A 12613-nucleotide genomic window follows, 5' to 3' on the forward strand; every position below is an offset into this window, starting at 1 on the left:
ACATGGACGATCTGAGTGGACTGTCACGCTGATAAATGACACAGTGGGGACGACAGTAGAAACCGCGTCGAATTTTGTTTATTTGGGGCCCTCAATCTTTTATTACAGATTCATTTCTAACCATATTTTTTTATTTTATTTCTATAATCAACCAAAATATCTTTAATTAAATACCACTTCTGTCATAATTAATTAATTAAAGGTGTAATTCTTACAATCCTTGTTTCTGCACCACTGTAAAGTAGTTAACATATATGATTCTCAAAATCTTTATGGTCAATCTTATTTTATTTTTCATTAAAATGAAATATATTATTGGACTTTTAAAAAATCAAAATGTATTACAGTGAATTAAGGGTAATATGATAATTTAAGTGGTAAAAGTGATATTTATGGTACAGGGGTGTTAGGTTAATTTACTCTATTAAAAAAATATAATAAATAAATGAAAATTGAATAACAATTAAATTTAAATATGACCTAAAATAAATGATTCTCTCCACAACTTTAATTAAACAAATACTTGATATAAAATTATATATTGGTGTTAGGTGATCCAATTAATATTAATATAACTGACACCAACAAAATAAAAAATAATGGGTGCCCATAGAATGTGCCATAGTAATATAGGAAGAGTAAAAGCCGCCATTGCGGAATCTCTATGATTAAGCTAGTTTGATTTTGATTTTTTTTTATTACAATCATATTTTATTAATTCAATTATTAAAATATTCTTAATTTATTTTTATAAAATTTAAATATAAATCGTAATTCAATCCATTCAAAACTCAAATAATATATCTTCTAATTATTATTTTTATTTTTAAAATTAATAAAAATTCCAAATAACTTAATATAAACATGTTTTTACTGATATTTTCTTTAATAAAAGTGTAGAAAGAACAATTTATATTTAATTTTAACTAAAAATATCTTAAATTGAATTTAAAATAATAATAATAATAATAATAAAAAGTAGAAAATCATGAATGTGATTATATATGTTTATGTGTTTTATTATGCACCATTTAAATATGGTCCCCTTTTATTTATTTATTTATTTATTTTATTTAATAAAATGAACTTGATTCAAAATGGTCCCCTTTTAGTTAAGATTTTGGATGGTGATTGTATTGACTTTAGTCAAGGTGTTAATTAGCCTTATAGGACTTCAATTTCAAAGTTAGGTTAGTTTAAATTATGAGGATTGAAGGATGATTTAAGGGAGTGTTTGACTTTAGGTGATTATTTGATAAGTCATAACTCATAAGTGTAGTAGTAGTAATGGAATATTAATTTAATAAAATTTACCACCTTTCATCAAAGAAATGTGTTTCAAATTTTATTTTATTTTTTAATGTAAGTTACAGAATATTATTGAGTAATTTACTAGCAACACGTTAATTTTTTTATTGGGTTAAACTTAAAACATCAGAGAAGGAAGTAAAAAGAGAGAGTCAAATTGCAGTCTAAAAGTTGTTCTACATAAATTAAATTCAACTTTATTTATGATTTTTTTTTTCGGATCATGGTCTATTTGAACTTTGAATTCACCATCTCACTTAATTTACTTCTTTTAAGTGAGGTTATATTTACTAAATAAAAGAAAATTAAGTATTTAAAATTATAATATACTATAATTTTATTAATATAAAAAAATTAGTTAAAATTTCATTTGATCAGTATCTATTTTGAAGTAGAAATTGATATTTCATTTAATTTAATTCTCTCCCCACCCAAGAACTTTAAGAAACTAAGAATACTAAATAGCCCTTCAAATTTTGGCTAGAGATCAAACAGGACTTGGATTTAAAAAAAATACAATCTAAGATTTGTATGATTTGAATTAAATAAACTGTTTTTAATAATTTATATTCTGTTAAAAAAAAGACAAATAGGATGTGGTAATTTTTCTTTGAAATTTGGTTTATTGAATTATTGTTCTTCCAGTACTATATATTAGTTAATGTGGCAAATGGACATTCTTTCCTGATATTTTAGATAGCCAATTACATATAATTAATCATGATTACTTATCCTTATATAATAAAATAAACTATATCTATCAAAATATATGATAACATAATATTATGAAAGTCAATGCTGCCCTTTAATTTATTTAATTTGATTTCCTCCCACTAATGAATGTATTATATATAGAGAATTATGAAGGACTTAATAAAATATGATAAAATCTCATCATCACGGATAATGACCTTCCATTCTCCCATTTATATTCTCACATAATAATATAGACTATCATCTTCCTTCCTTCCATCTCATCGTCTCTTTGAACAGAGTTGATCCTACTACAAATTATTTTTAAATACATGTATATATAGCAGTTGAATCTGATCTCATCAAATAATATATGAATATAGATATAGATCTAGATATATTTATAATATATGGAAAGTATAATTAGATACAAATATATTAGGTACTATATAATGTTATGGTATTTAAAAGAATATGTAAAAAATAGTATTTATGATAAAATTTACTGAACTCTCTATCTATTTTCTACGGTTGTAAGAATAATATTGTTGCAGAGTAACGCATTGGTCAACCGCGATTATTAAACGTTTTACGGTTTATTTCAAATTAAATGTTCCACTAGAGGATAATCGTAATAAAAACTTATCGATTCAATCCAACCGAGCTCGTGGTTTAAATTTAAATTTCTTAACAATCGATGATTGACTGAAGCATCACCACTCAATATCAATGATCATGTTACAAAGTAAGTTTCAAATAACAACCACTCATTTGCAATTCAAAATATCATCAGGTGTTGTCTACATCTTCTCGCAACATATTTTATTGCAACTAAACCCTAATGTACCATTTTTTAATATATCTATTATCCGTCAAGATTTATCTATGTATGTCCCTTCATTCAAAATACCATATTTTTTTTAAGAAAACTTAGATCTCACAAATTTTTGAATGAAGGGACATAACAATAACTAAATTTAAAATACTTTATATATATCTTGACAATATAAGATATGATCACGCTAATAATAAATAACTACATTGTACTCAGTAAAAACAACACGCTTTTATTGTATCTTAACTCTATAAGATTTTTTTTTTTTCTTCTAATAAATGATTCTATTAACAAAATTATTCGATGGGTAAATCTTTCCTTAACCAAAACATTTCTAAATCGTGTGACCCATAGAAAATGTAAGGATGAAACTAAAAAAAATATTGTTTTCAGAATATATGATCCTTCATTTATAAACGAAAACAACCATTGCTACCCACAACTTAGTCTAAAATAGTTATAAATATATATATTAGAAAAAGTTAAATCATTAATTATCAACCACAATCAACTTGGATAGTGAAGGAATTTTACTTAGCAATGTATTTACATGCTCGTTGCCCGTCTTTGTCTACTAGAATTGGTTGATTCCATCCAATATTTAATTTTAGTAAAGCTGTCTTCTTGATCCTCAAAGAAGATACTTTCTCGATCTCCTTTTTCCTACACAAATTAGAAAGATTTGCTATCCTAATAATTAATTAGTTTTATATAATTCTTATTATTTTAATTTTTAAAAAATCAAAATGATAAGGGATTAAAATTCAAGAACATGAGTTCTACTAAAGGTTTGATCAGGTAAAAATTTTAGTAAACAAAACAAAAACTCTTGGCTATAATTAAAATTTAGAGTTATCTCATCATAGTTTATATGAACACAACTAAAATAATTATGTTAAAACAAAAAATTGCTTTTAAGCGAGATTTTAAAGATGGAGATCTTGCAAAACTCCTCTTGGATAAACCATGGTGAATTTTTTTTTGAGCTTGTTTGTATTAATTGTTTATTTATTTATTTATTTTTATAAGGAAATGATATTTTTTTAAAACAGAAAAAATAAATAAAAAATGTGTTTATTTTAAAAGTAGTTATAGAAAAGAAATGTGGGAGAAAGAATCATTGTTGAAAAATTTTAAAAAAATATGAAAAAAAGAGATAAATTATTTTATTTTTTCATATTGTTCTTTTCAAAATAATTTATCATATTTTAAAAGATAACAGAGTCGGTTTCATTAATACAAAATAATTAATTTATTTAAGAAAAAATAAAATAAAAATTGGGATGCGGTTAGACGTTTTTTTGGCGCGATAATGACGTTTGATTATATTTTTGATTATATTTTTGAAGCGACGATTGATTGATTGATTGATTGGGGGTTTGAGAAGTCGCAAGGATCAGTTGAATACGGCTGGCTCTATGAAGCCAAAAGAAGCTGCGCAGGTCTATATGTGAATCACCACTCTATTCTATGTGATTCAGATTCAAATTCAATGCTCTCCAGTTCCTAATTATCCTTTTGTTGTCATGCATTTAGGGTTTGCTGTGCTCGTCATTATGATTCATCTGAGAAACCGATATATATGTATATATAGAGAGAGAGAAGTAGTTTTTAAATCCTCCATCTCACGGCTTCAGACGAAAATCAACATGTTACCCGTACTGTACTGCGTCGCTTGTGATTCTGATTTCAATTAATTTCAGGTTCTTACTCTCTCTGTCTTCCTGATATACAGCTAACAAGTGCTATTTTGTACTAATTTACTTTTATCCTTCAACTCTCCTTCCTTCTGTGGGAGGTGATTGGGGAGAGGAGAACAGAGAAGAGAAGAGTAGTAATTATTTCATTAGATTCACATGGAGAAGTTGAGAAACTATAGGGGATTCCTTAGCCTTAGAGGTTGATTTTTGCTATTCCTTGTCAAACATTATGCTACTCATTGGGATTCCTTAATTAGCCTTAGGTTGTCAAAACATTCTAATTAGCTTATTCATTTGAGTGAAATGTGCTGACATAAGAGTAGTAATTATTCATTTTAGTGAAATGATGTGATTCTCATGTGCATTATCTAAATATGACAGAAGAAACCATAGATTGCAAAAGGTGCAATTGCTTTTGATCCTTGTGAATCACAACTATGCTATAGAAACTCCTCTAGTACAACTATAGACACTGATAATTTGTGTTTTTTTTATGATAATTGATAGTCATTTATTGACTTTGTTGTTATACTTGGATTTTACCTTAATTAATAGGAGTAAATAAAACTTCCTTCTTGATTTGTTTGCTCTAACATGACCTTTTTTTTTGTTTACTTGGTAATATAAAAGAACTTGCAATTCAAGACTCTTGTCACTTGGAATTGTCTTGATGGATATATAATAATTAAATAATCACTTGGTGTAACACATGTAGGCATGTGAGCATTAGGAATCACTTTAGCAAATTCATTGTAGATTCTAAGATTAGAATATCTTAGATCATATTCTAACCCACTAAACTAGCTTAAGTAATGAAAGTCTTCCCTAATGAGACTTGATTCCCAATAAAAACGCTTTCAGTTAAAGCAGGGTTATCATTACGAGGGGTCGTGCTAGTTTTCTAAACTTAAAAAAAAAATTAACTTGGATCTTCTATATGATATGGCTTCAGTTTTTAAATTTTGTACAATAAATGATATTATTATCTAGATCCCAATTCTGAAGTTGTGCCTTACCTCTTGACCACTTATGTCAAACAAAAGTAACCAAATGATATTTTGCTCTTGTGTCAAAATTAGCTAAAGATACTAGATGAGAAGACACTGAAGAAGATTGAAATAATATAAAAATATCTAAATGCATTTTCATTATATAAAAGCTATATGATGAAGACAGACTTAATCTATATGTTGTTCCATGATGTGGGCAGCACTAACAGAAAAGTTTGCCTTGTCTACAAATGAATTATGGCACTATACTATATATTTATATATTCTATAAATCATGAATAATAATTGAGGGGGAGGAACATAATTTTATCTAAAGTAATTAAAAAAACCGTCTACTAAGATGTTTAGGATTGTGGTGCTAGTGTTGGATTGGGGGTTGGACTCCCAGAGGAGATTCCGGGACTAATGCTAGGAGTTTGAGAAGTTCCTTTCTGTGAATTTGGTGCCAAACTTGAGGAATCCGGGCTAACGCTAGGAGCTTGTGAGGAGCTTCCTTTCTGTGAAGAAGGTGTTGGCGAATTTGAGACGGGACTAATGCTAGGAGCTCCGGAACTTGCATCTTGTGAAGTTGGTGGTGTCGTACTTGAGCTCGGGCTAACGCTAGGAGTTGGGGGAGGCCCTTTTTCAACTGGAGTAGCAACTACTGTTGGGTCATCATCATCATCCTCTTTAGCATCCACTTCAGGAGGAGAGTATACAAATCCTGTTATAGGCACAGGGTTAACGCTTGCAGTTTTACCTGACGAGTCTGCCTCCTCCTCGTCAGGAGTTGAGTATATAAATCCTGAACTGTAAGGGATAAATTTAGGTTCAGCAGAATATGAACTCTTAGGGACACGTCTTGGTCGTACCCATCTATCCCCACCCAAGAAACGGTTGGCAGTAAATTGCCTGACTGTGCTTCTATTGAGCTCTTTAATTCCTTTCCACTTTACTCTTTTCGTTTTTGAGGAACCCGGACCTTTATTATTATACTCGGCATAGTAACACGTGTCCTGGCCGAATGTTCCTGTGCTCTCCCACGGCATGAACCCATCAGATGTGATCAAGTCATCGAGTAATGACTCCATTATGATAGTCCTAGAATATTCTTTCCAGGGCCTGGCAAGATAAGTCAGAATCTTATTCCGAACAGGGTAATAGGCTGGATCAGAGACAAAGTGGCAGTTTTGTAGGACAATGCCCGTGGGCTGCCGAGCGATTTTTCGTCCCTGAGCAGTGACAATGTTGGCCTGGTTGTCCAAGGGTTTCCGAACCAGCAAGGTGCAGTTCTGGAAAAGTGAGGCACTGTCCCCAAAGATGAAGTCGATGGTTCCCGAGATGACGCAATCTCTATAAAATTGACGATATGTGTGTGCGTAGAGAGTGTCCTGGTAACCATCCATGTGGCAGCCGTAGAAGATTGACAGGTCAGACCCAACTCGTAATGCCACAGCCTGGTGCTTCTCTGCCCCGGCAGAGTTCTCAAATCCAATGTCCTTACCTATGAAGTTGGAACCAAGAATCGCTGTACACATGTGTCCCACCAAGTAGTAGGAGTTTCAGTTTACTAATTCGTATTATAAAAAAGGGGAAATAAGAAATCAATCTTATTTCAAGAAGATTGGAGGAAAACGGGTTATTTGAAATTAAAGAAACAAACATACCAACGGTTGCTGTGTGGAAAGTGGTTGTCCCATCAATGAAATTCTGGCTACCAGTGATCCTTGTCTTGTTTGGTCCATCACCAAACATCATCAAATAAGTTAAGTTCCTATCAACCTGAACTTTCTCTTCGTAGATACCCTCCTTAATATGAAGGACAAATGTCTTTTTCGCATTCCTAGGAATGGTCAACAACGCTTCGTTAATAGTAGTGAAGTTTCCGCTCCCATCTTTAGCCACAATTAGATTAGTCTTGATAAGCCTCCCTTTTTGTTTTACAAGTCTCCTTGCTCCTGGCTGGACCCAATGAGGAAACTCACCGTCTTCTCCTTGTTCAACGTGATTCTCATCGTCCTCGGAGAATAGTCGACGTTGGGGAGAGGTTTTGGGAGAAGAGCCTTCATTCACATCAAGAGAGGAGAATGCCTTGGAGAGTTCAGTTATTATGGCGAGTCCATTGTTTGTTAGCTCCATACTAAGTTTCAAATATTGTTTCATCTTCTCTCCTGCATCACTGGTTGTGTTTTCAAACCCGTCTAGGCAAGTTTCTTGGTAAGTCATGGCTCCACTAAGCCATGTCTTCAAATTATCAACCATGTCATCAACCTGGGTTAAGTCGAGTTCACCTATATATGTATCATTTAACAGCTTAGCTTATTAATTCATAAGAATCATGTTATTAGATGAATGAATGAATTACCCATTTCGTTAAAGGATTTCTCGATATCATCAGCTGCAGTCTCTCCCAGAGTGCGGCAGTTGTCGAGAGCTTCCTTAGCCCTGGGATCCTTCTCGAGCTCGTGAAGAACAGAGGAGTTGCTAGAAGCTTCCAAAATCCTTTTCTTAGCTGATTGAAAAGCCAAACGAATCAAATCTTTCATGTCAGTAGAATTGGCAGAAGATAAGCTATCCTGGCAAGCTTCTTTGTAATCAGTGGGTTGACAGATGCTTTGAATTGCCTTGGCAGTAGTAGTAATCCCCCCCTGTGAACTGTCACTACTATCCGTATCGTCTTTCTTGACTCCGATGGTCAAAGCCACTACCATTGCCACCAGTAGCATAGCACAGACGCCGGCCACCACAATTTTCTTATTCCCATTTTCCGCCATTTCTCTTCTTTTTTTTTAAGCTTTAACAAATAAATAATTCTCACACTTTCTTTCTCAAACCATATTTTCCTTGTTTTTCTATTAGCCTCTCTGCTTGAAGCTACCAAGGCCCAGGCAGAGAGCGACCTTATGATATGAGTTAAGAAAGAAAATTGCAGAACAAGTGAGGAAAGAAATCTTCTATGTAGGTCTGATAGTTAGTTATTTCAGTTAAAGGAATTAGAGGCTTGTAATGAAATATAATGAATCAACGGACATCATGGGAGTAGTAGATGCTGCATCAACCACTTTTCTTTTCTTGTCTTCCTTCTAAAAATAGCCCTCCTCTCTCATTTTTTACTCATCCTACCTATCTATGATTGGCATTCTCCCCACAAACTCATCTTAATTTAAGAATATGCATGTTATATAAAATTCTTCTATTTTTATATTATAATATTTATGTTTTATTCTACCAAGATAATTCAACTTAAAAAGAAACATAAAGAGACCTCTGTTTTCACTAAGAACATTTTGTTGGAAGATGGGACCATGATTATGGGTCATATTAGTTTTCTTTAAGAAATAAACTCTAATTTATATATGGCTGGCTAGGAGAGAAAGAACACAAAGAGCTTGAATTCTGATTGATTTGTTTGAAAATTGAGATAGACAAAATGGAGTAGTTATATATCAATAGCTTATACTATAGTCTATAGGTGTTGAACTTAACTAGGGATTTTATTTTGGCTTTCATAGTTTCTATATATGTCATATCTTAATCTTTAAAATGAACTCAGTTCGAAAATAGAGTTATGTTAGAATGTTATGGTGACTTGTATTTAAGTGATATTGATTGTCTGAAATGTAGTAAAATTTCGTTTTCAAATAAAATAACTAGCTAGGTGATATAAGTATGGGTGCAATGAGCAATGATGGACACAATCTATCTATTTTATAATAATCACACAATTTATGAAAATGCCTCAAATTCTTGTTTGGGCTGCAAACTTAACAGGATGAACTAACTGAGAAGATAAAGAAGAAGAAGAAGAATGATGAAGGAATAGACAAATTGCTGAAATATCATCCACTGCATACCCTCTCCTCTTCCGATTCCATGCTTTTACAGCGCACTTCACCAGCCGCTTCGCAGACTTCTTCTTGTCCTCCGTTGTAGACACTATCTCCACCGCTTCTTCATTCGAAATAACATCCCATACCTGAAAAAGGAAAAACATATATAATTTGATTTATAGTCTGTTTCTTTAACTGGATCCGTTTTCTGATAATCCCCCCCAAAATAAAAACTAATTTACCCCATCTGTAGCCAAAATGATAAATTGGTCTTTGGCAGTGATTTGTCTTTGTGTAACTTGAGGCGTGGAAATGAGTCCAAAGTCCTTTATACAATAGTCACCAAAGGCTCTAGACATAGCCAATCCAGGGGACTCCACATTTGGCAGCCAGACCCTGTGCACACCAGGTTCGTCCTCTAGACAGAATACTCGTCCTTTGCATTCTGCTATCCTCTCAGCTTCCTCTGTTTAATTCACAACAATCATAAAAACATTCCCAACAAACAAACTCATGTACTAGGAAAGAAGGAAGGAAGGAAGGAAGGAAGGAAGGAGAACTAACGAGGAAGATTGGGCTTAAAATCAATGGTGAGCTGAACCGCCACCAATCTTCCATCCTCCTCCGATATGGTTCCTAGAACTGCCCTCGAATCGCCAACATTTGCAACGAATATTTGTTCTCCCTGCCCCCGGTTGATCAAACAAAACTCTAAGTTATAAACATCTGCTATTTGAATTTGGAAAACAGGACTACTCCATCTTCAGACATTAATTAGACATACCTGTCTGACAATAGTGAGTCCGGTGGTTCCACTGTTGAAAGCATCTATTTTGCGGCTATGTAAAAGGTCTCGATCCACGGCTGCACAAGTCTTGAGATACGAATGCTTCCATATGTTGAACTTATGAACATTCTTTTCTGGATTCTCAAGAAAATCCTCAGCTATTGTCTCCTGCCAATTGCTTAACAAGGAAGTCGGCATCGTCTCTCTCACCCTCTTCGCCACAAAATGACCCCACGGACCGTGCCCGTCGAAAATCCCACAAAAGATCATGTCATTTTCGAACCCAAATCCCTGTAAAGCAACAAACAAACAAACAAACACCTTAATTGAACAGAAGAAGTTCAGGTATGAAAGATGAATGAATGGGTAATTATTACCTCCCAAACAATGCAACAATCCTGGTTGACTCCTTTTTCACCTCTCCTTGAGAAAACAGATGCAAAATTGTTTGAACCTTCAACAGAAACGAAACCCGAAGATCGTAATATCAAATCGTTCTTCTTTGCTTCTGTTACTATGTCATCCACCGCCTCTTTTCCGCCACAACCACCGTAACTCCTCCTCTGACCCTTCTTCATCGTTAAAGATCTAGCCAGTCCATTAAACATGGATGAGAAATGCCCCATATTCTCTCTGAAGATATCAATCACAGCCCATCAAATTCAGTAGATAAAGGCACAAGAAACTTAATTAGTCCAGAGCAGACAAACCCATCAGAGTAAAATATTGTATAAATCTGGAAGAGACTATGAAAGAATAAAGAAGCAATTTCTTGGTTCACGAAAAGTAGAAGAGGGTAGTCATCCTTACATGTACAATCTTGTTTGTTAGCTAGCTAACTAACTAGCTCCAACAAAAATGTACAGAAAAGAAGAAGAAATGACATCAATAATCGAATCTTAAAACATTCTCTTTTTCCAGTTCCTGACAAACATAGATAGATAGATAGATATAATTAAACTTAGTAGTAGCCATGAGCTAAGCAATATGCATGTTTGCAGCAACGGAAGAAAAAAAGGTCCCCTTTAGTTTGTACCCATTCATTTTATCTATCGAATATCAAAATGATATGAATAAACAAAAGGGCAAGTGGGTGTACCTTAAAAAACTTTTGATTATCAAACTAGAACAGGAGGAGAGAAGATACTATGCCGCCGACGACGACGACGACCGGCGATAATCCCTGCTGCCGGAGAAGTTGATTAATAATATATATATATATATAGTCAACAGTTTCTGAGCTGAGATTACAAAGATAAGAATGAAACCGAACATAATTCATAGTTTTTATATCCAGGAAGAAAACAAAAGAGAGACTAGTTATGTACATACATACAGACAGACAGCGTACGTGAATCGGTGAATTCATTTCTTTGTTTGTATATTTCTTCTCATACATACAGATCTGTTTACAATTTTACATCTACCCAGATTTCACTAATCGACCCTTTATTTTGCTTCATATTCTCAATTCATACCTCAAACTTACTAATCTTAGTTTTCTTGGCCTTAATTATCAAGTTGTGTGGATGAGATTCATTAGCCAATCAAATATTGAGGACTAATTTATAAATTATATAAACACACCAAATACATAGTTCTATCGGTTGTTGCGGAATCATTATTAAATTATTTTTAATGTCTTATTGGATTTATCATATTATATGCTTAGTTTATGTAATCTTAAACAAAACAAAAATATGTAAATCATCACTTGTTCACCTAATTAATTAGGAGTTGTGTATTGGTGATTATTAATAAAGATATGTTTTAAAAAAAAATATATTTAAACACATTTAAAAAAAACATTAAACATGGAATAATTCATCCTAAATTGCAATTTAAGGAAAATATAGATAAAATCTTAATTTTGATCATGGGTGCATCCGTGCATATATCATACTAAGTAACGCATCAATATTAATTATTTGTAAACACAAAAATTAATAATATTTTTTTTTGTTGATGGGTGCACGTATCATACATGCTAAGATAAATTAGAGTTGTAATGATATAAGCATTTAAAAGATTGTATAATTAAATACCATTTGAAACCTAAATGTCAAAACTGATCAATTCAAAGTCTTTGTATACACTTGCCTATATTATATGGTCTTTTAATTCATAATTATTCTTTTAATACAATTCAAGAGAATAATTGAAATGATAAGAGTTTTATTTTAAGAGACTAGAAATTTGAAATTCAATTTTTACTAAAATGTTTGGAGGAAAAAATATATTTCTTTTCAGATTTTAACTCTTTACCTATATCATTCAACTTTAAAAGAAATTAAACGTTATAATATTATATATTTTTATATTGTTAAATTGGAATAAAAGAATATTATTTTGAAAATAGTAATTTAAGATATTGATGATTGAGTATGCTAAGCATTACTCATTTAGTTGAAATGAATTATACAAATAATTTAAAAGACGGCTTATTAATAAATGCATATATATATATATAT

At 32.1% G+C, this 12613-nt stretch overlaps 2 protein-coding genes across 2 annotated transcripts; both read right to left on the reverse strand.

Annotated features, from left to right (window-relative positions):
• Positions 1-5700: 5700 nt before the first annotated feature.
• Positions 5701-8299, reverse strand: LOC124928858 (probable pectinesterase/pectinesterase inhibitor 58). The gene is made up of 3 exons (XM_047469108.1): positions 7891-8299; positions 7193-7816; positions 5701-7053 (listed from the first exon to the last, which is right to left on the reverse strand). Exons 1-3 carry the CDS (start codon positions 8297-8299, stop codon positions 5891-5893), a joined length of 2196 nt encoding a protein of 731 aa, XP_047325064.1. The 3' UTR covers positions 5701-5890.
• Positions 8300-9210: 911 nt separating this feature from the next.
• On the reverse strand, positions 9211-11262 carry LOC124931673 (probable protein phosphatase 2C 34). The gene is made up of 6 exons (XM_047472196.1): positions 11242-11262; positions 10520-10775; positions 10140-10433; positions 9920-10040; positions 9598-9821; positions 9211-9501 (listed from the first exon to the last, which is right to left on the reverse strand). The coding sequence occupies exons 2-6, from the start codon at positions 10766-10768 to the stop codon at positions 9265-9267; spliced, it is 1125 nt and encodes a 374-aa protein (XP_047328152.1). The 5' UTR covers positions 10769-10775; positions 11242-11262; the 3' UTR covers positions 9211-9264.
• Positions 11263-12613: the final 1351 nt, after the last annotated feature.

The sequence above is a fragment of the Impatiens glandulifera genome, chromosome 3 (assembly GCF_907164915.1).
Source record: "Impatiens glandulifera chromosome 3, dImpGla2.1, whole genome shotgun sequence".
NCBI lineage: Eukaryota > Viridiplantae > Streptophyta > Magnoliopsida > Ericales > Balsaminaceae > Impatiens > Impatiens glandulifera.

Coding starts and splice junctions, on each gene's coding strand:
- LOC124931673 (XM_047472196.1), bottom strand. CDS start 10,768: ATGGGGCATTTCTCATCCATGTTTAATGGACTGGCTAGATCTTTAACG. Junction 10,434..10,519: donor ATTGTTGCATTGTTTGGGAG/GTAATAATTACC, acceptor GTTGCTTTACAG/GGATTTGGGTTCGAAAATGA. Junction 10,041..10,139: donor GACTCACTATTGTCAGACAG/GTATGTCTAATT, acceptor AACCGGGGGCAG/GGAGAACAAATATTCGTTGC.
- LOC124928858 (XM_047469108.1), bottom strand. CDS start 8,299: ATGGCGGAAAATGGGAATAAGAAAATTGTGGTGGCCGGCGTCTGTGCT. Junction 7,817..7,890: donor GAAATCCTTTAACGAAATGG/GTAATTCATTCA, acceptor ATACATATATAG/GTGAACTCGACTTAACCCAG. Junction 7,054..7,192: donor TTTCCACACAGCAACCGTTG/GTATGTTTGTTT, acceptor ACATGTGTACAG/CGATTCTTGGTTCCAACTTC.